This window comes from Danio rerio, chromosome 10 (assembly GCF_052040795.2).
Source record: "Danio rerio strain M-AB ecotype USA chromosome 10, GRCz13ab, whole genome shotgun sequence".
Lineage (NCBI taxonomy): Eukaryota > Metazoa > Chordata > Actinopteri > Cypriniformes > Danionidae > Danio > Danio rerio.
This window is the reverse complement of record NC_141030.1, coordinates 30,881,315-30,905,186: the sequence shown is the minus strand read 5'-3', so window position 1 is coordinate 30,905,186 and position 23,872 is coordinate 30,881,315. Positions and strand designations below refer to the sequence as shown.

General features: G+C 39.3%; 2 protein-coding genes across 42 annotated transcripts in view; one reads left to right on the top strand and one right to left on the bottom strand.

Moving 5' to 3' along the window:
• Window positions 1-23,872, top strand: part of auts2a (activator of transcription and developmental regulator AUTS2 a) — a 760,542-nt gene that overhangs the window by 710,029 nt on the left and 26,641 nt on the right. For 28 of the 39 annotated variants that reach the window (XM_087270816.1, XM_087270820.1, XM_087270814.1 and 25 more), the window contains one exon: window positions 11,119-11,167. In XM_087270816.1, the coding sequence (XP_087126942.1) occupies window positions 11,119-11,167 (49 nt within the window). Of the gene's footprint in view, window positions 1-9,399; window positions 9,489-9,552; window positions 10,137-11,118; window positions 11,168-23,872 lie in introns of those variants that run through there. The other 11 variants (XM_087270854.1, XM_087270852.1, XM_087270849.1 and 8 more) reach the window with 2 other exon arrangements.
• LOC147835082 (uncharacterized) overlaps window positions 511-23,872 on the bottom strand; it is a 63,605-nt gene continuing 40,243 nt past the window's right edge. The window contains exons 5-7 of one of the 3 annotated variants that reach the window (XM_087270983.1): window positions 7,633-7,768; window positions 5,893-6,127; window positions 643-1,595 (exon numbers count right to left, since the gene is read on the bottom strand). In XM_087270983.1, the coding sequence (XP_087127109.1) occupies window positions 7,762-7,768 (7 nt within the window). In that variant the 3' untranslated portion in view covers window positions 643-1,595; window positions 5,893-6,127; window positions 7,633-7,761. Of the gene's footprint in view, window positions 1,596-5,688; window positions 6,128-7,632; window positions 7,769-23,872 lie in introns of those variants that run through there. The other 2 variants (XR_015501195.1, XR_015501196.1) reach the window with 2 other exon arrangements.

Genomic DNA, 23,872 nt, shown 5'->3' with positions numbered 1-23,872 from the left:
ATTCTGGAGAATTTCCTTTGAGGTAAAAATTTGATTGTAATCAGCTGTCAGCAAACTAGTCAAACTTGCTGTCAAAGACTTTTGGTCTAGGATCAGAATAATCTTTTAGGATTGCAAAATTAGTCTCAGATGACCAAATGTTGGACAAAAGTCATACAGATGGTGCAAATGTGTAAAAAAAAATGATTTAGATAAACTTTACACACTATAGCAACCTAACGATTTCACATCCACTATTGCACTAGAAACTGGTTAAGGTTGATTTATATTGGCCTGGTGCCATGTCGAGAACCTCCGCTGACTGCGTCCGCACCTCACGAAACAGATGAAGCTATTATACTTGAGGTGTTCGCCGGTGTGATATTCTTTAAAACAACAGGGGGCATTCAAAAGAAAGCGGCTGTAAAATCAGACTGATGAAGTAGAAAGTTTCCGGAACTACGTTATATCATTAATATCATTTAAGATTTTTTAAATAAATTTTTTTTTTTTTTTTTAGTAATATATTTTAATGATTATAAAGATTTTTATTACCATTCAAGATTTTTTTAAATCATACTTTGATGCATAACTTGCTTTCGTCCATATCTCTGGCAGTTTTACCTATTAAAGTTTAATATCAATGATAACAGAACATAGGTTGCTCTTCAAAGATATTTTTATTATGGCAAGAATAATAAGTAAATTATTATTCTCTGCTTATGCCAAGGCAATAATAGTCCAACATTCCTGTCCATTTTCACCAATAAAGCCCAGAAAAATAAACCATCAGTATATCGTAAACCTATTCTTTTCCAGTTATCAAAGAAATAATTTGTGATTTCATTTTAGTTTTGTAGCTATTAAGTTGTTTTAAATTCAAAATTGTAATATATACATCAGTGTAAAACCTATGAATGGTGGAAAAGTGACTCGTATTCAATTCAAATCAAATCAAATGTGGTGTCGCGAGAACTGTTCGATTGAGTCGAAAAAAATTTTGTACGCTCCGCCAGCCAAAATCATGTTGCGCGCAGTCAAAGTGAACCTCAGCAAATACCACAATGACATAACATTCGCAGAGTGCATTTAAGCAAACTAGCGAATCTGTCGAGTATAAACCACGCTTTACAGTTTTCAGTATGTGCACTAACCACTAGCGTGCAGCTCCGACATGCAAACTAAATCAATACATTTTTTTATAATTTAGTTTGTTTGGTGTATCTAAAGCCAACACAAGTCATTGCTGCTCCAGTACAGCACACATCAATACACTGTCCCTTTATTTCCCGAAAAAGACTTGCGCTTAGCAGATTGCAGGCAGGAGCTGTTGATGGAACCGGAGGAGCCTTATCGCTCACAATTTCAGTTTGTATAAAAGAATCGAGGAAAGCAGATCGCTCCATCTTTTTTTCATCCATCTCCACAGCTCTTTTGTCTTGCGAAAACTCCCTCCCCTCCTCAGCGCTGGCATTGTTGACGTTGGTGTCTTACACACGGCTAATACCATCCCGAAGGCCTCCCAGATGAGCTGGTCAGTGTTCCCTCCTGACCGGCAAAGTTTTAAGTGTCACTAGAAATGGACCTTTCTTTTGAGTGTCTCTCAAAGGCCCCGGCTGAAAAGAGCACCGAGAATACAAGAGAGGAGATTAGAGACAAGGGCCGGTCAGAGCTACCCTATTTAACACATTATATCCAGTCCCCTCAGGTTACACTTATGCACGGCAATATTTTAAAGGAGAGCGAGGGAGAATGAGAAGGAGAGATTGCTTCCGTAATAGCCGTGGAGACCATAACAGACTGCCGATCTCCAGTGATTGCAATCTAGCACAGAGTTCCTGTGAAATTAAACCATGCGTTTTGAGTCGGAAAGAAAGCAGGGAAATGGAACGGGAGGGAGGGATGGATGAAGGAGAAAGGCAAAATGCGGCTCTGGTTACTTTGAAGCTGAGGATCAAGGCCAGAAAAAGGAATAAAATATGACAAAACGACAGCAGAAAGGGCTTATGGTCTATAGGCGGAATTTTACAGGCACAGACAGCAATTACTGGCATACATAGCATAACTCTGGATATTAATGTTTGATCTCCTATTCCACTTTTCTGGCAAGCTTCACCAAGTGCTTTTCCATACCCCACTGCCACTTCAAATTAGTTTCTTGGCAGCTCTACGACATGTTCTCTCGCTGCATTTCCTTCCATTTCGTTCTTTCTCTCGCTCTCTCTCTCTTTCTTCCTCCCCCCTCCGCTTTCTGTAGTCTGTCAGCGTTTCATTTGAATTAAAAATAATCTGCGCTGAGAGATCCGGACGTTGATTGTGGAGCGGAGAGCGGTAATCACAGGCTTGAGGTTTCGCTCAAATCTGATGATAGGCATTTAGGAAAGCGAGCTCTGATTTTGGGGACGAAGGCTGCTTTGGTGCACCTCATCCAAACCCTGACATGCTCCATATATGTAATCATAATGTAATCATATCTATTTAATCAAATATAGATGAAAAAGGGGCCCTTTTTTATAGCCAAACCAATTTTGCCACGGTTACGTGCAAATAAAAATATACTATGTGGGTTATGAAAAACTGACATCAAGCAGTAGATCATGTAGTAAATGTGAACTTTAGATTTTAGAACAGGGAAACATGAGACATACATCTGTTTTAATTTTTATTTTTAATTTACATCTGTTTTAATCCAAATTGAGAGTTCTTTTCTTTCCTGATATTGTGCTAACACTGTATAAAGCAATTGAATTACTTCACTTTAAAACGTAAGTAAACCTGTTGCCCTAAAATTATAGAGGAAATCAACTCATCAACTTAACAGTTTCAAGTTAACTCACTTTCTTTAAGTAAAATCAACTTGTCGCTTTTAGAGCAATGCTTTTACTCTCCCTTTTTTAAAGTAATGTATACTAATCACTTTTTATAGTTTATAAAGGTCATTAGGAGTCTCAGATATGTATTGATAGCTGCGCTTTGCATGGTGAACTACCAGTTAATTTTCTTCAAACTCCAAAATTATGTTCAATAGTTGGCCTATAGGGGAAAAAATATAAGAGGAAGTTTCTTTAAAACCAACCTCCTCCTCTTATTTGGGTAACTTTAATTTCCTTGTGTTGGGTTTAAAATATGTCCATTTTCATTGGTTCTGAACTGAAATTATTCAGTTAATTAATTGTCTTGGTTATTGTCTAAGAAAGAAAAACAGTACAGTATGTAAATTAAATTTATAATCGTAATTGGTGTAAATGTATTTATTTTAGTAATAATTATTCCTACTCTAATAATATAATACTCTAATATTCATTCATTCATTCACTTTCCTTCGGCTTAGTCTCTATCTCAGAGGTCGCCACAGAGTAATGAACCACCGCTCTAATAATAGAATAATTTACAAAAAGCAATAATTATATATAAAACACAATAATTATATACTTCTATAAACTTATATACGTTTAATGCTGAAAAAAATGAAACAAAATAATAATGCAATAATTAGAGTTTTAATTAAAAACCTGTTAGCCAGCACTCACTTATGGGGATTTACACCTACCTAACTCTAAATAGTAACAGTTCTTGACTCCAGCAAGCTACAAACACAAATTAGCTATCATTGGAAAGAAAACACTTTGCGCTTTACTGTGGTAAAAGGTTTTATGCTCAAAAATATGCATTATTAAAAGTTATACATTATGAAGTAATGAGAAAAAAAATGTATTGTGTTCAATATTTGTTTTTCCATATACAAACACAGGAAAACAATAATGTCCTAGAAAAAAACACCTTGAAAGCCAAGTGTTTCATGAGCTTATATTTCAAATTTGATGAAGATAGCATGCAAAATGAGATTTCTTTTAAATGTTTTTTTTAACTATATCAGGGACTTTCTTTGCCTCACTATCAGAGACATTTTCTTAAAAATGACCTTTCCAAACTAAAACATTAAAACATCTTTGGAAAGTTTGACACTTTGGGCTATATTATCCATCATCTAGAGCAGGGGTCACCAATCTCGGTCCTGGAGGGCTGGTGTCCCTGCAGGGTTTAGCTTCAACATGCCTCAACACACCTTTCTGGATGTTTCAAGTATACCTAGTAAGACCTTGACGAGCTTGTTCAGGTGTGTTTGATTAGGGTTGAAGCTAAAATCTGTAGACACCGGCCCTCCAGTAACAAGTTTGGTGACCACTGATCTAGAGTTTATAAAATTGAAAGAAGTTATCGATGCTTAAGTAATGTAAAAAAAAATGCACTACACTAAACATTTTATTTTTTCATAAACAAATATATTAAATTAGTCTTGGAGCAATACAGAAAAGTAATAGGTCAAAAGCTACATATCTCCTGAGTATTACTATTATTTTTGTAACATTTAAATCCTATAATTTAGTTTCATATATAAAGATATTTGTGTATCGCTGTACATCGTGTATGTATTAAGCAATTTGTAAGCATTTGGACCCGCCTAGGCACTTAACTAACACGCTCTGCGCTGGACTTCCAGCCTCTACCGCTGAGACTGCTGCACTACACAAGACTTTTGGCCAGCGGAGAAATTAAAATGGTCGTGCCGAACTGAGTCTGGTTTCTCCCAAAGTTTTTTTTTTCTTCCCTCTCCTATTGGTGAAGTTTTTTTCCCTCTCCGCTGTCGCCACTGGCTTGCATGGTTCAGGATATGTAGAGCTACACATCAATGGATTTGCTCTTCAGTGCTTGGACTCTCAGAAATGACTTTAAACCACACTGAACTGAGCAAAACTAAACTGAACTTAAACTCCAAAAACTGAACTACCCTGTTCCAGTTACTATGACCATTTATGTGAAGCTGCATTGACACAATATACATTGTAAAAGCACTATACAAATAAAGCTGAATTGAATTGAAAAATTTAATTGAACTTTAGACCAGATTTAGTTGGTCAATGGTGCGGTATATTTTAGTTTCTCAAAATAGCAACGTGCCAACAACCCACCTCCTTTATAAACCAGCACACCCATGTGTCCACAAAGTGGCGCAAATCGATTTGCTATTTAAACAACATGGTGCAAGGCGACACAGTGGCGCAGTAAGTAGTGCTATCGCCTCACAGTAAGAAGGTTGCTGGGTCAGTTTACGTTTTTGTGTGGAGTTTGCATGTTCTTCCTGCATTCGCGTGGGTTTCCTCTGGGTGCTCTGGTTTCCCCCACAGTCCAAAGACTTGTGGTACAGGTGAATTGGGTAGGCTAAATTGTCTGCAGTGTGTGAGTGAGTGTGTGTGGATGTTTCCCAGAAATGGGTTGCGGCTGGAAGGGCATCCGCTGCGTAAAAACGTAATGAATAAGTTGGCGATTCATTCCGCTGTGGCAACCCCGGATTAATAAAGGGACTAAGCTGAAAAGAAAATGAATGAATGAATGAACAACATGATGCAAAACATGAAAATTAGGGTTGCGCTGGTCTGAAAATAACCACAAATCGCGCCAAGCACGTCTTGTGCTTTATTGCGCTGGGTGTATGAAACATTGGCTCCAAGTTTGCAATACTAAAGTAGTATTCAAAGTCGTGTTTTAATAATGTATTTCAATAATAGTTAATTTATTTCATTTTTTTTTAGTTTTCCAATTCTGATTCTGAATTCTAATTTTACAAGGATTATTCATATATATATACAGTATGGAAATAGTGTGATACTGTAATTTTCCAGCAACTTTCTTGTCACAATACCTGTGCTAAGCTTGTAGAAAACTTTATTTGAATTCACAGAGGAAAAATAAACTCATATGTTTTGTGTTTGCTGAGGCCGATGTCTGGGGTTGAGTGTACTCTTATATTGATGGAGCATGCAGCTTTTTTTTCCCCTGGCTCAATGGAGAAGGAGTGAAAGATATAGAGAAGGAAAGATAAACATCCAGCAATAAGCAAACTGGTTCTCTTACTCAGTCGGGGGCAGTCAAGGTCAGAGGTCGCGGCAATGCGAGTCCCTTGTTAATCCATTGACCCGCAGTGCAGAGGGTTAATACTGGTTTGCTAAGCCACAAGACCCCAAATCAGTCAGATTAAGGAGATTTTCCAGGAATGTCCGGCTTTATCTGAAGATTGCTGGATTGTTTGGGTTTGAGTGTCCATGGACTGAGGTTAGTGGAATTAGATCTTCAGGCTTTTCCTCAAACCCTGGGGGAAGGAGGTTAATATTACACCTTGGTTTGGAAACACAATTAGGAACGTCTTAGCATATAATCACCACAGACGTGGTTGATTAGTTTAGTCTTTAATTATTTTTTGTTAAATATCCTGCCATGTTAGTCCCAAAAAATACACAGAGCAGTTCTCAATACGGTTGCATTTACCATTGCAGGCAAAATCCAGTCATTTCTAAAACAATCTGGGGTTCTGCATTGGGTTCAAGTTTTCCACACATTCACCAACAAAATACTGATAGGTTTAAATGACTTTTTAAGAACTTTTTTTTGTGTAACACTACATTATGGACATGCACACTGCAGCTTAAAGCCTCATTCACACTATGAGCACCATGCAGTGGCAAAGCGACAAGCGACTGTCCATTTCAATGGAGAATGAGCGACTTCCGGCGACTTCCATCTATGCGAGCAACAGATGGACTTTATGCAAACTTTATGCAAATGAAGAGCGACTTTCTTGGGCAACAGCCAATAGGAGCACTGGTAAAGCCAATCCAGGCTCATTCTGATTACGTACCCCTATATATATTTGGAGACAGCAAAATACATCCCAGAAGCGTATTTTGCATTTTTTGTTTTCGCGAATCCACCAGAGGCCTCTGTGTACACTTTTTGACATCTCAAATTTGCCATTCGCTCCTGCTGTTCTCTCGTAAATCCACCAGAGGCCGCTGTCGACTGACTGACTTTCTGACTGATCAACAGTAGTTGTACCAAGTATTCTCTGTGTCATTCAAGGGAGTAGATACACTCTTGACATTGGAGGGAACATACTGTACATCAGCGCACAAATTGAACAGCACAAATTATGTTTCGGCCTTTTAAAACATGAATTAAATACTTAATCATATAAAATAAACACTTAACAATATGAATAACAATGCCATCCCATGCTGCAAAAGTATGAATGTAGAGAAATTTAGAGAGGTGTGTGATGCAATTTAACTGTTTTATCCGGATTATTGTTTTTCATAATCACAGAGGCCAAAAGCGAAACTGAATTTTAATTAATTGGACTGCCTTGGTTAATAGTATTACGGTGAACTCAGAGCGAACTTGAATTGGTGCACGTGTAGGTTGAGTTAACGGAGAATTAGTTTATTTTGAAGTCGATTCAGTTATTGGTAGGGACATTTCAGTAATTGGTTGATATTAGTGGGGACACATCCCCGTCATCCATGCCAATTAAATGCTTTTGATATTATTTATTAAATTACCCAATAAATTGTATTTTATTAATGCCTTGCTCTGCCCCAGCCTTAAACCCAACCATCACAGTAATGTAAAAACAGTAGTTGTACCTAGTATTATTTATCTTATTTATTAAATTACCCAATAAATTGTATTTTATTAACGCCTACCCCAAGCCCAACTGTCAAAGTACTGTAAAAATATGAATTATTGTTGTACAGTTTCACAAATATGATGCTATATTGATGTTTGTCCACAGCTGTATCCTATCTAGACTTTACTCACTCAGAGGCCAGTTGTATTCTCCCTGCTGTAGACCTACACAGACCTTTGTTTGCCGCAGGTCGCCACCCAGACCGACAGGCAGCTACAAGGGCGCTGATAGTGTGAATGAGGCATAATTCACTTGTCGGTTCAGCTTCTGTTTTATACACATATACAGATTAGTAATTTCCAGTTGTGAAAACTTCAATCAACAACCAAATTAACTTCTGAAAAAGTAGTGAAGTAGTGACAACAGGAAATCACAGGGAATCACCAGCTTTACTCATTAGTGCCAGAACTTGCTAGATAAAAAAAAGCTTGTAATATCCTTAAACACAAACACTTTATCTTACAAATGAAAAACAAATTTTTTTTATATGCACCTGCCTACTTTATTGACTCCAAAACTGTAAAATAAAAAGCATAACACTCATAATAAGTGTACATGGCAACTCTTCAAGAGCGCACTCTTTTAAAACACAAATAGTTGATGGAGATAGTTAAAACTCCCAGTTGCTGAATTATTCTCATTTGTTCATTTATCCTTTTTACTTCGGCTCTATTTGAGAGGTCACCACAGCGGAATGAACTTCCAACTATTCCGGCATATGTTCCGCATCAGATGCCATTCCATTCGCAACCCAGTACTGTATATTCTTCCTTTCTAAATCGCTGATATTAAATTTGCACGACCCCAAATCATTGATATAGTTATCTGATGTAAATCATCACAATTTACATTTAGCAGGTGCTTTTATCCAAAGCAACTCACACCCTCCCAGTGATAGGTTGCAGCTGGAAGGGCATCCGCTGCATGAAACATATGGTGGATAAGTTGGCAGTTCATTCCGCTGTAGCAACCCCTGATTAATAAAGGGACTAAGCCGAAATGAAAATGAATAAACTCACACCCTTGAACACACACCCAGGAATCAGTGCCTTGTTCAAGAAGCTAACCTCTACTATGGTATTGAGGGTGGAAGAGTGCTACAGTACACCACTTACAATGCATAGCCTTCAGGGACTCAAACCTGCAACCTTTGATGGGCAAATATTGCTGTTCGGGTCAGCTTGGGTGATTCTAGCCCTGTTACCCAATGAAGAAGGCCGTGGCTGAGTGAAGCAGTGAGGTGTGTGTGTGTGTGTGTGTGTGTGTGTGTGTGTGTGTGTGTGTGTGTGTGTGTGTGTATGTGTGTGTGCTGCTCATGAACAGAGTCTCTGTCTCCCTCCCCTTCACAGTAGCTGCACCCTACTGGGAAATTCATTAGCAGCTGACATCATCTCACTCCGGCCAGAAAGTGAAAGAATATCATTCTATCCCTGTTCCCTGCTCTCTCTCTTTCTCTCTCTTTCTCTCTTACACACAAACACACACACAGAAACAGGCAGACACACACACTCCCTCTCTCTCAATACAGTTCAATTCAAATTTGTTTTATTAGGATGACAAATGTATTGCCAAACATTTACCATGTTTACATTAAATAGAACATATTAAAACAATTACATAGTAGTGGTAAAAATAATAATAAATCATAAAACTAACAAATAAGAAAACAAAATAATACAATAATGATAAACAATAATAAACAGTAACCTTTATTTTAAAATCATAATTTTAGGCTGCATTTATATCGATCTAGACTCTCTCTCTGTTTCTCTCTCTCTCTCTCTCTCTCTCCTGTTTGCGCTCTTTTAAGGACTCTGCTCCTAGTAGCTCTAACTGAGCGCCGTAACATTACACGCACACACACGCACGCGCGCGCACGCGCGCGCACGCACTCCCGCACTGTCTGTCCGGTGAAGCTGAGCGGAGGAAGCGCTCTCCGTGTGTGTGCGGCAGAGAGAGGCAGGGGGTCGGAGCTGAATGAAGTCAGGTTAGATTCAGGAAGTGGGAGGACCCGGTCGCGCTGTGCTGAATGAGAGTTTGTGTGGATACAGGCAGCACTTGCGCGAGGAACGGGAGCCAGCGACAGGACACGAGCGTAAAACCGGCGACGTTTTCGAGGAAAGGAAGCGGTGGACGAGGTTTTAGTGCGGCTTTACACCACCCTTTCTGCCTAAAGGAGGAAAATACTGTACGCTTTGTTGGATTTTCTTGCTCGGCACGAGCGCACGGGAGAGAGGCGCGCGCGGATGGGTTGTCACTGAGCGCGCCCCTGACACAAAAGCGCATAGGCGACGGTGTCCGTTAAACGACGGTTGGCGAGGATTTCAAACGACAAATTCGCGCGAACTGCAGGATTTCTTCACTTTTCTGCGCTCTTGGGTACCAGACACATGGCTGCCTTTGTCCGAGAGCCTCTCTCGCTTTGAGCTTTGGATGTTTTTCTACTGCTTCCCTGGGAAAAGGCTTCTTATTTTGCATGGCTGTCATTCTCTCAAAGGGAGCGAGAGAAATTCGCCGCCTGTTTTTGTGGATTACATTGTTTGACAAGCAGAATGTGAAACGGCGTATTTACTAAACCCTCTAAAAGTGATTTCTTGACTTATTTTCCTCCGTGCCAATATCGACACATCAAAAGGTACACCGCACCTTCATATGATATCGCTTCACAAATGGATTTTTCGTAGTTATTTCCCTGACCACAATGTCATTCGACGTTTTAGGGGAATTAAAAGCAGTTTCATTGGATTACTCGATGACTGGAGGATTTGGAGAGCTGTTTTCGTGTCGTTGGTTGTGGATAATTGTAGTTGAAATCTCTGCAGTGAATGTTGCCAGATGTTTTTCGGTTGTGGTTTGAATAAAGCGGTCGCGCGAACGCATCATTATGTGGAAATCTCTTGACGTCATGTTTTAATTAATGTTTTTTTTTCATTATTAGTATAAATATCAATATTATTCGTATTTTTAGCCGTGCATTATTATTTCTAAGAAAGAAATGTTTAAAAGGAGAGAATATTTGAGACGCTTGTCATACCTTGTCAGTGTCGTTTATTTGCCTGGAGCTGTGTTGCTTAACCTGTCAGAATAATTGCCTTCATTGTTTTCTGAGAATATTCCTATGAATTCAACGAAAGAGAAACAAAGTGTCCCATTACAAGTCCTTCTGTGTGTTATTGTGCTAATGAATCATTCTAAGGAAAAGGCGCACATGTTGTCTGGTGTTGTGTGTAATTTTCTGTCGAATGACTGAGTGGAGATTCAGGTTAGATGCTAATGGATGGACTGTAATGGTTCTATCTTTGTTGCTGTTTAGCCAATTGAATTAGCCGATGCCCCTTTGACACCACATTGTCACTTAAATAGGCTTTCATTACCTAAATGCTGTGTAAATGGCAACGCTGGATGTTTGCACAATAACATAGTAATGTTAATGCGTTCAACCCTGTCTCAAGTGCAGCGTGTGGTTTTGCGCATGGAGCCACAGTGCCATCCAGTGGCCGCTCTGGGAAGCGACTGAATTTCTGCGCTCATTAGTGCTGCGCTACCTTTGATGATGAAGCCCACCTGCTTAGTTGTGAAGCAGATGTACTGACTCTCTCTTTCTCGCTCTCTCTCAGGGCTCAGATGCCAGCTCAGAGAAACTCTTCAGCACAGCTGCAGTTAAAGGTATGGTGGACATTCTTTATTTTTTATACTGCTTAAATGTGTGTCACTTGTGTAAATCAATCATGCACTGGCAAATTACTGCTGACAGCTTAATATTGCTACCAATGAGGTTATTATTATTGTATTCCTGTTATTTCCCCCCAAAATGTATTGCATTTCATTATTCTAATATGTGTGGATAATTCCATCTAGACTCTTTTATATTAAAGTTATTGTCTGACTGAGTCAGCATGTGATTGTTGATGCTTCACCCAACAGTGCAGAGTCTCTATTATTATATAAGTCAATCTTATTTACCACCGTAGCATTCAGATTACGTTTAATGTGTTTTGCTTTCCGGGGCGGCATGGGAAATAATGCATTTCCTCAAGACTGGCTGCAATTCCATCGACAGACACAGTGTGTTGTATCCGTGCTTTCTCACAGCGTATGGGCTGAGAGAAATCCATCTGAGCCACTCTGTTAAACAGATCCCAATGTGCTGCTGAGTGATGAATGAGAAAATCCATTTCAGGCGCGCAGCATGTGTAAACGCCACACACTGGGTCCCATGTGCAGCGGCGTCTGGCTTCTGTTATGGAAATTGATTAGTTGTGAAATGCTAAATAAAGGTGCTGGATCTGCGGCACAGACGGTTGTGGAAGAAGCAATTCTACCCTGCTGGTTTGATACTCGGCGTGTGTGATATTGTTTGCAGTGTCTATTTTAAAAAGCACGCTTTGTGTTTATACAGTGAGGAGCTGCGATGTGCGCACCGTCTGTTCTTTGTGTGCATGTAAACGTCCCGCCATGTGCGTAGGAAGTTCATCCGTGTGGAGTCTGCGGCAAGAACGCAAGAAGTCGAAGGATCTGAGGCATTGGGAGTGGAGTCAGTTGAGTTGCTTTTAAAACCTCAGTGTCTTTAGACAGCAGGAGCCCATCAGCACACCGCTAATTTGCTCTTAAAGCCTTTGGAATTTGAGCTCCCCATTTTACAAACCTCGGGCAGGCCAACATAATGGAGCCCAGCCTTGTGAATCCACATTCCTCTGTAATGGTGCGTTACCAGGATGGAGAGCATGATGGGTGGGGTGGGGTGCGATGGAGGGAGGCTGGAAAGAGATCTGACCCCGGGGAGGAGGTGAGAGAGAGCGACTGATTGATGCCGACAAGCCCCTTGTTCCTCCTTTTCCCCCTTGCTTCACTCCCTCGGGACCCCAAACATATTTCCCACATTTCTGCTCTTTGAAGGCCTTTAGAGGTTTGATTTGTGAGGTTCAGAGGGGTGCTGAATGGCAAGCCTTCTTTCGGAAAGGCTTTCCCTCCTGGAGACGCCTCACCGTAGCCATTACGACCCCTCTGAAAGGATTAAAACTCCCTTTGTGCGCCTTAAACTAACACATGCCCGCCTCCTCTGCTTCTGAAAAGCTGGTGCTTGGGAAACAGTACACAAATATGCTTTCTCTTCTCACTGACTGCCAGGCCACTTCGTCTCCCTCCAGACTCTATTTCCATTTAAATGTGTGTCTTTTTCTCTCCTCTCCTTCATGTCCACTTCTTGTCTTGCCATATGCAAATCCTTCATTGGCAGAAGGGATGGAGAATAGAGGATCGTCCTCCAAAGCACAGGTGCAAATGAACTTAGGCGCTGTGGTATTTTTATTGGAGGGTTTAAGGAAGATGAAAGTACGCAGGACGCTGCTCTCTGTTACCCAGGATTACCAGTTGCTCAGACTCTTAACCTTTATAAACAAAAGAAGAAAGAGAACGCAGAACTGACGAGCAGAGAGACAAGCAGCAGAAAAGATGTCAATATTTGCCTGGAGCCTCGAACCAAAGGCTCGCTGCGGTGTTTTTCACACTCAGGTGGTTGACGTTCGCAAAATGCCTCACGTTCGAGAGTGAGATGAGAGGGAACAGTCACCTCTGAGGGGGAAATATAGATCAAACTCCACAAGAGCGGAGCAAAACATATCTTAGATCATTTATTGGGCTGTAGGCCATTTTGAGCACTGGAGAGAGAAGAGAAGTGATTTTCCACAATTTGTTGTAGATACGGTAAAAAGTTTAACAAAATAAAGTTGCAGGTTAAAACATTTCAGATACAGGGTGTTTCATCAAAAGAAGCAAACATTTTTGGAAGCTTATGGCCCTGATAAGATAACTTAGTGTTAATCTTGTTCTCTGGATGGTGATAACTACATAATTTTATACTAAATTAGTTTGTCAAACAGCATGTTTGTTGTGTGTTATAACCAGTTTGAAAATTAAGTTAATTTACAGGATATGTACATCCCTACTTCACTTATTTTTGAATTAGAACCTCTGCCATTTTCTCCTCTCCTTTGCCTCCTGATGTTTTGTGTAATTGTTGCTTGTTTTCTTTTTTCTCTCCTTATTGCTCCGTCTCTCACTCCTATTAAGCAGAATCATTAAATGTTCGACTTAATTACTGTCTCTCTCACATAGCCTGCAGGTGGCTGCCAACCAGCCTGCCTCAATTAGTGTATTCATCGCCTGCATCTTGCGCTTCTTAGAAGCCTTTTTCCTCGATTCCTCGAAAAAAAACTACTGAGATGTGCAACTTTGTTCTGCCAAATATTCTGACACTCTATCATGTATAATAGACTGTTAATAAAATATGATCAGTGGTAACAACTGTACTAATAACATTGGTCTTGATTCTAATGATCATTGTGTGCTACTAAATATTAAAGGGAAGATTGATAGTAATTATAAATTAAATATTATATATTAATATTATATATATAAATAATTTCTTGCAGAGTATAAATTATGCCTGACATTCTATTGGCCACATTTTGGAGTGGGATGACAAGAGAGAGCTATCACTACAGACCCTTTCTCCCTGTCTCTCTCTTTCTCTCAATTCAATTCAATAATTGCTTTATTGGCATGACAAATGTATTGCCAAAGCATTTATAAACTTTACATTAAAAAGAACATACGTGTATTTAAAAACATAGAAAACACAGTAAATATTATGATACTATTAAAAGATATAGTATGATAATACAATAAAAATACAAAAAAAATAGTAATAAATGAGAATAAACTGTACATTCCCACAGTCCGAAGACATATGGTATAGGTGAATTGAATAAGCTAAATTATGAGTGTGATTGAGTATGTATGGATGTTTCCCAGTGTTGGGTTGCGGCTGGAAGGGCATCCGCTGCGTAACATATGCTGAATAAGTTGTCGGTTCATTCTGCTGTGGCGACCCCTGATTTATAAAGCAACTAAGCCGAAAACAAAATAAATGAATGAACGAAAACTGTACATTTAACAATCAACATGTATTGATAAAAATTAAAAATAAGTAATAATAATAATCAGTATATTTACTATTCATATATAACTATCTCCTTCTCTTTCTCAATATGCTGTCAGTGTACCACTTAGGAGGACCACAATCACCACCCAAACCACTAAACAGATTGTCTTATACTTTTTTAGGAACAGGCATGGGACGATAAGGTTTACTGCTGTTTGGAAAATTCAAGGTTTCATTAACGCTAAAATGTTCTGTTATACCGTTCCTAAGGTATATGTAAGGTTTTTTTTAGTGTATTTGTTATAAATAAATCTGTGTTTTTGAAATTAATGAAGAGAGCAGAAGCCAATGATTTATTATTAGCCTGACTTGTTTACTGTGTGTAATAGCATATATAATAGTGGAATATTGTTGTACATTTAGTACATACAGTGCCCAGCATATATGAGTGCACCCCATTTTGAAAATAAATATTTTTATCAATTCCTCAGTGAATTTGGGTAATATATATTGGTGCATTTGAACAAAACAGATATATTTATTAAAGTAATATTTTATTAACCAAACATATTTAGAAATTGTAAGATAATACAATTAAAATCAAGCAAAATATTGCAAAATATATTACAAACTACAACGTTTCAACAACATTGTATATATTATTTGTTTCTCTTGATTTTTGCTATTTTTGATTGTATTTAATATTTTTCACGAACATGTAAATTCGGGTTACTAATTTTTGAACCATTATTGTAAATTATTTTGTTAGATTAGCTCCAGATTTGTCTTCAGTACTGAGAGATTTGTGGGGGGTGTACTCATATATGCTGAGCACTGTAGATTGGTTGCTTGTATGTGAAAATTAAATCTGTTTTTTTTTTTCCAATATTATGTGATTGAGCACTGTTGATACAGTTCAGACAGGCTCAATTGACAGCACACACAAGCATGCTGGCAGCAAAGCATTCAACTGAAGAGCAGGCCTCTGTTTGGGCCTGTGTGGAAGGTGTAATTTCTCCAATAATGACATTGTCGGGAGATTGAAAAAGAGGGGGAGAGAGGATGAAGAGAAGGAAAGAAGAGGCAGAGAGATGAAGTTTGAGGCAGTTGAGAGTTGTTAAGAGCAAGATAGATGGATGTGGAGAGCTCTTGAGATAGCAGAGCGGTCGCTGAGTGCTGTAGTCTCACAAATGTCTGAAGCTTCAGGAGTGTGTATGTGTGTGTTTGTATGAATGTTTGCATACCAGTTTTTGTCTACTCAACACTGGCTGCAATGGGTATTTTAGCATTTTAAGAATTTTATCAACCCTATATTCTAGTGCAGAAGATATTTCCTATAAATCTCTGAGACTTGTGCAAAAAAACGCATGTAAACTATTTAAAGAGCAACCCGCATGCTTTTTGTTTACAATAATACATTTACGTTATTGTAACAAATACCAGGTTGCAACATCAACCATTCCAGCAGAGTGTTTTAGTAGAATAACTTAAAGCAGATGAAACTGGAAGTATTTAGATAAAAACTAAAATACTCAACATCTAAATTCTTCATCTAAAATATGGCTGAATAAACATAAAAACTAGGGATGCAACTGATCACAGTTGATCTGTGATTCGTACAGATCACAACCCACTGTTCGGAACACACAACCAGCAAATTAATACAGTTTTTTTACTTGTAGAATGATTTTGTTTGTATTGATCACAGAAAGATCGCTTCTCGTGTCATTCAAATCACAAATGGAAGAAGTTGTGGTGGTTGTGGTTCTCAGAATGTAGTGGGTTTTTTAGGTTATTAAAGGTGTTTTCTGTCACTGCTTGTTTAATGCATTCAGTGTAACCTGCACGATTGATCATTGAAAGATCAGGATCTCAACACCCATGCAACATAAATTGTAAATTATGTTGATTTGCATATGTTTATTAATTCTTCGAATCGCTGCGTTCAAATCTGAGAATGCAAAAATCAAGGAAAAAATTTAGTCTTTAGTCTTGAGATAGTAATGAAGTTACAAACAGTCAAGTAACACAGAAGCATTTGAATAACAGTTTATAGTTTTGATATAACCACTGATGTTTATGGTAAAGATTAAAATCACCGTCACATGCATTTAATGATGCTCAAAAATGAAATATGTAGGCAACAATTACATTATTTAGACAATAGGTGGCGACAACCAACCATCAAAAATATGCCACTGAATAATTCTTCAAAAATGACACATCTAGCAATGAAACATAAAGTTTTATGAGTGAATAACCGAATCCTTTACTGAAAATGAGACAAAAAATAAATATGGGTTGTACATATTATAATGTTAGATATAAACATTTAGCATCATCAGAAACAGCAGCAATTTTTCACAGGACTGAGTATTTTATTATTTATTTTATTCAGCTGATTATTTATTTATTTTATTTTTAATAAAATTACAGGTTTTATGTTCTGTTTGTTAAAGCGAAAGGTGTCTTGCAGTACTGTTTTTGTAATAAATAGAAAGCAAATTACATTTGTCTCCTCCCCTTTTTGGCTGATCCGAAAAATAGTCCAATCCGTGACTAATAAAACCATAACGTGATCTGAAATGTGAGATTTGTGATCTGTTACACCACTAATAAAAACATAAAATTTTTACATCTGCAATATTTTATTAATGCAGAAAAGTGTTCATGTAATGATCTTGGGCCATTTTGTTGCTTGGCAACAGCCTAAAGTTGAGCTAACACCCGGTCTACACTGGAAATGAGCATCTCGTCACAGCTTGACAGTCGTAGACCTATTTTATTATGATCGACAAAGCTGTTTTCTGGCCTGGTAAATGCCACTCTCATCTAACATTAGTATCTCATCTCTTACACAGACTCTCAAGGTTGTCTGTTCGCGTTGCCTTGTTCTATGCTGAGTAACCAATTGAAATGAATGATTGATGAAGTCAAAGCTTCCTGTTCTTTTTATTTTTCCTCTGAGGATCAATGAAAAACATCTTTCTTTATCTGTTTTTGTAGAAGTTATTTTACCAATCAGCTCCGCTAGCTTTCCACAAGCTAAACTAGAAGTATATCAGCAATATCGACATACTTCTGTAGATATGTCTTTTATCGTTTCTATAGAGACAGGCTGTAATTTATGGCTTGTTAAAATGTGTGTGATGAAAGATGGGCTGTAATTCATAGCGCACTGTGTTTGTAGTCTGCAGTGATGTCTCATCCCCTGACACACAAACACATAGAGGTTAACACACCATGGGCAACATCCAGATTTACTGCCCAGGGCCAGCAAACAATAGCACCACCCACTCTCAGACAGACTGCCCAGTGATGCGTGAGTGTGTGTGTGTCTCCTCACGTATGAGTAAGCATTGTTGTATAACCATATGATTATTGTTTTTCCAGCAGGCTTACTGTAAGTGGTTTTATTGCCACAGGGAACGGGAGTGTGTTTTAAAACAGCTTTAACTAGAGTCACACATTAGCGATGCTGGGAGGAGAGGTGGAGATGCAGTGAAAAAAATGATGAATTGGAAGTCAGACAGTCATTTAACGCTATCCATCATCTCAGGCCGTTCCGCTTGTAGTCATAACACGAACACACTCCTACACTCTCTCTCAATCTGTCCCTCTCTCTCAAAGAGGTCATTCCGAGGTTGTTCCCAAACCCCAGAGGTTGAAGGACTAAAGTAAATTCATCCATCTTGGTGACTGGAGGAAAGAGAGGAAGAAAGAGGGGCCAGGGAGACAAGAGACATTGTGTAAACACTGCTATATCCGACATGCCATGCTAAACGCAGGGAGTCTGGAAGCCATCAAGCTAAATGAAAGTCAAGTACAAACATTTAAATGGGCCACACTCCAGAGATAAAAGTATCGCCTACTGAGGGCCACAGGGCAACTGCTAGCAATGCTTTTTGACTTCTTCATCAGAGATGAACTGGGAAAAGTTTCTTGAATCACTCGTCGCGTCACCGGTAATCTTTGCCGTTTATAACATACACATTATCATGTAAATAAATACACGATATTCAAACATTAACAATTTTCAATCACTGGAAGTTTAGAAAAGATACTAGTTGTTATTTCTGCTTAATCTTAAAAGTCTGTATTTAAAATATCTGGTAGTGGACAGAAGGTAGTTCACAGACATAAATGAAAGACAAACTGAAATTCATGCTGTGGTCGAAACACAGTGTGATGAATAATCACGTAAGCTTTTGGTTACTGTTTCCTCTGTGATGACCATTTATTTTGTTTTTTCTCCCCTCATTTTCTTTCTTTTCAGCTATCAATTTTATATAATTTCCCAGATCTTTACATTATCTTTACATATAGGTATGCATATGGAAGTTAGAGTGTGCACAGTGCGTTCACACAGAAGGTGGTGAGAGCGTCAAAGTTCGCTCTGGTCACCCTGGTGACAACGCTGTCTGCTTTCACAGCTCTCGGTACGAGAGTGTCAAAATTCACTACATTGATGTCGTATTTAAAGGAGCCATTGCAGCATATCAGCAAATCAGTTACATTTCCACATAAAACATGCTTTCTAGCTTAATGTTGCGCACTTCTTACCAAATTTATTTAACAATGGAAGGTCAAGTTGCATGTGCTGTGGCTTTGCTCCACTTATCCAATATGTGTCCATATGTCTGAAATATTCTGAAGCACCAATACTGCTTTGTACTGTCACATGAGATTCCCGCTTTTTTAAAGAAAAAAATATAACATTAATGCACATCAGTAACTCGCCAGTAACTCTTTTTTAATGTATGTCCCTGTAAGAAAACATTGTAAATAATTGGATTGGATTGGTTCCATTGGGAACAACTGTGGTCAGAATCAAAGTTCACAGTGACCGTGTTCTCTGGACTTCTCTCAAGCGGTGGACTTTTACCCTCCGATTGCTTGCCGCCAAACCGCGTCATAGCTAATTACCATAAAGTTCACTTGATTTTAACTCTCCTCGACGCCCACAACGAAGAAGACGTGCTGCGCTGCTTATCGATACTAGCTCCCCGGCTCCTTTGACACTCTTGCCGCTTTTGGTGTGAACGCACAGTAAGAGATATGGCAGAATGATTTAACCTGGAATCAAAATCCTAATTAATTCAACATTTTAACTTAATTACAATTAATAAACAATTATTTTATTTATTTATTTAATGTTTTTATGTAGTTTATGTGCGCGGGTATGAGAAGGCTGCATCGGACCGTATGCATGTGCTTGGCATAAGTATAATATCAGAATAAAATAATTAATATAAATCATAACAGAAGTATAAATTAGCCTTAACAGAGCAGGGTGATGTGACTCCACACATGAAGACCTGGAAAAATTTGATTGCTTATAGTTCTGTGCATATTTGTCAATTTCAGTTACTTTTTAATTAATCGCCCAGCTCTAGTAAGAGAGTCCTCTGGACAGTCGGTGATCCACTTAAAAAGGTTTCATAGAAACGTGTGTGATCATTGGATAAACAGAGCACAAATACCTCAACACATGGTCTTGACTGTGTTAAACTTAGAAAGGTTCATGCCCTTGCCCTCAAGCACAGAGTCAGTAGGTCAAATGTCAAGCTTCAGGTTTTAGCACCATTTCCTACTGATCTGGCATCAATTCGGCTATCTGAATCCTTTGAGGATTTGACCGTATATCTGATCATGCTTATCTTTTTGTATGTTTACTTCACCCCAGCACCTCTTGAACAAATTTGAGGCGAGTCTGTCCACATTTAAAGATGTGCGGTTGTGTGTTTGATGGTTTTCCTGCCTTGCTGTGCATTTGTAGATAAATGTAATCTGCTCAATCTCTTTCTCAATAATCCATTGAAATATTGATTAAAATGCAGTCCCATGTGAATGATCAATGCAGGATTAGATCAACAGCTTAAGCGGTCAAGCCCCATAACCCTATAAAATCAGGAAAACATTAGTATCATCTAAGGTCCAGCTGCTTTAAAAGATGTCTCAGGGGTGTCAGTCATCATCACTGGTTGTAACATATCTTCTTAGATTCTCTTTTGCTGATTGCTGGATTTATTGTGAAAATAAAGCCTCTCTTTATCTCCAAGTCTCCAGATAGCAGTTAGAGGCTATTTTGTGCTGAAGGCTCTGATTGGAAGTCGGATAGACACAACTGTGTGCCATTAAACTGAAAGAGGAGCTGTTGCAGCTGTATAAAGTCCAGGAGGTAAAGCAGCTTTCCAGCATGGCTGCTAGATGTTTTTCTATAGATGAGCTCCAGCCTGAAGTAAGGTCATGCTGGTCAGGAACTATGACCCATAAAAAGAGAGAGTGAGAGAAAAATGCCTTGTGGACGCCCATGGTGGTATCCAAGGATAGACACTTTGACTGACCACCTTCTGGGTGGGATAACTGCCTCTCTGCCACCCATGTGGTCCCTCAGGGAATTGAGAGCTCCTCACTCAAATAGTAAACACTGAAATGCTCAGTTGGAAAGGGGGGATAAAAAACAAGCGTAGAGTCACAGCTGGTGAACAGACTGAGTGCAGAATGTGAGCTCAAATCTAGGAAAAGCAGAGCATTAATTGCTCCCTCAAGAGTGTATGCTTCCTAACACTCAAGCTCTCCCTCCTTCTCCCAGCATTTCTTCTGCCGACACTCACTCATACCAATCCAGGGTAAAAATAAACACCTTTGCCCCTGCAGGCCAGGATAAGGAACATTCACTTCTGTCTGCCTCTGTTTCCATTACCTTTGCTTAATTCCATATTGAAATGTAATTTGAAAACCTATGAGCTCCCCGTTTGAACTATCAGGCTATCCATGACTATCTTTGAACAACGTTTATGTGCCAAGATAGAGAACTTCAACATTAAGGCCTGTTCACATCAAGTCTATTAAGATTATAAAGTTTTAATAATCATTCAAATCTGATGAGGATAAGTCACTTTAACTACTATTATTTATTTATTATTGTTGTTAAAAGTAATCCTTCTTTTGAACCAAGTCAATTTTATTCTGTGCAGTACTGTTGAATGGTCTGAGTATATGCCAAAACTACTTTGAATACCTTACATCAGGGGTGTCCAAACATGGTCCTGAAGGGCCGGTGTCCTGCATAGTTTAGCTCCAACTTCCTTCAACACACCTGCCTGCAAGTTTCTAGTATACCTAGAAAGAGCTTGGTTAGCTGGTTCAGATGTGTTTAATTGGAGTTGGAACTAAAATATGCAGGACACTGGCCCTCCAGGACTGAGTTTGGGCACCCCTGCCTTACATGATCATTACAAGTGCTTATTTTTAGAGTTGTAAATATAACAGCTTATTTTCCACATGAGGGCTGTCATGGCAGATTTTTCTTAGGCAGACTGTTAAATAATCCAACAAGCATATCCCAGAAATCCTGTAGAATTTAGTATAATTAGACTATAATTTCAGAATTCCTGAAATGTTTCTAATTGTGTGTGCCTTTTTCATTCACCCAACAGAGACTAGGACCGTTTAACATGCAGGCCATCATAAAGATTATGCCTCACAGCTTTGTTTTTCAATACATTGAATTTAGTGTGACCTTCAACCTGACTAAAGTCAGTTTTTTCTTGCCTACCTTGTTTTTATACATGTGATACTATAGGCTTACAAAATAGAGCAAATTCAGGCCGCCTGGAGGCTTAGTTGAGGCCAGCTTGTGGCTGCTCCAGAGTGTTCCTCACTGAACGGAAAATTCAGTGTGTGCTTTCATATAAACAAGCACTAATGAAGTGTGAAATGTTTCATTTTATCACCGTTGATTCCATTTATGAGAGATTCCACACCCGGGCCCTGGTTTCATAAGCTCTATGAAGAGGTGTCCCATTCGCAGGATTGTCACCATCTGTTCCAGATTACATTACTCTAAAAAGAAGCTGTTTGAATTCAGTTTTAAATGACTGTCTTTATCCCATGCATCAAGTTTTATTCAAGCAGTGACATCCTAAACCAGATATTTCAGTTTGGGCCTCAGTGCTTGGGCTTATGGGACACTAGAAAAGCAAACAACTCAGCCTGCAGAGGGCTGCTGCTTAGATTAGATACAACAAAAACACACGCAAATGCACTGGATTCTGACACTGCCTTACAACATGTACTCTGGAGATTCATGCACATGGGAGATTCTGCTTCCCCTTAGCCTCAGACATGATATATGATTCTACCCTCAGCCAGTGGCAAGTATGTGTGTGTCAGTGTGTCCGTCTGTGCCGTGGCCCCCTCTGAGAGTGTAGCCCCTCACAGAGACGGCTTTGTTCTAATAGTAACTCAACCCAAGGTCTAGCAGGGTCTGAGGGGGTCCTGGGTTGCCCAATGACTCTCTCAACCACTGTTGGGCTGAAGAGTGTGTTGAGAGACTCCCGAGGCAGCCGGCTGTTTTGGCTGCCCTTAGTACTTCAAATAAACGCATGGAGACGTGTAGAACACACACGCAGAATACTTCACCGGCCTTGTGTCACTCACTTCATCCCCCGATTTTCCTAGATCAACATGAGAATGGCCATTGATTATAAAAGGAAGAATTTGTTCATGCATAGCAGGAAGGGGAGGGGGAAGATCCTAACAAGTAAATTAGGGAAAAGAAACAGACTTTGCTTTGGATTCTGGAGTTTTTGGCAACAGGTCGAGCCAAAGGATTGGTTTACGGCCATGCCCTAGGAAGGATGAGTTTCCAGGTGGCTCAGTCCTAACACCCCTTAGGCATACACTCACACACACACACTCAAACAGCATGTGTGTCTCTAATCCCAAACTTACTGAAACATGAGCCTTGGGTAATGAGAGAGCTTTACACACACATACAGGCTGTGTGAGCTGGTAAGTGCCAGTTTTGGTGGGTTGTTGGAGGGCTTATGTTTCCAGAGATCTCAGTGAAGGGCAGCACTCTGTCCCCTGTGTCACACATTCAGAGAGGCGGAGAGGCACTGAGTGCAATTTCTGCCCAGTTTCAACAGATTAAAACATTCAGCTGTGAAACCTGAGTGAGAGAGGATAAAACTAGAGGACTGATAGAAGTCCCTGAGGGAGACAACACTAATAGTGATCTAAATAGGGCGAATTCAGTTAAGGCTGACTATACTTCTGCGTCAAGTGCATGCGTATGGTCCATCGCAGCCTTTGCGCAGTGGCATAGCCCTCGCCATGGCTGAAACTGATGCGCACCTCTCAAAAGATGTAACTACACATCGCAACAACGCGTACTGCAAGCTCTGTGATGATCGGCTTGGTAGTGCTGACGAGTGTGGGGGGTGCTGAGAGCCACTTGAACCCGTTGTAGCGAGTGTTTACAAGTGTAGAGTCCTGTGAAGGAGTTCCAGATGAAAACCGTTGTTTTATGTTTACCTTTTTATTAAAGTTGTTGCACGTCCACAGGTTCCCGCCTCAGAATAGGCGAGTTTTAGCTACTTGTACATTAAGCTAGTGTTCAGAAAAAACAAAACACCAGT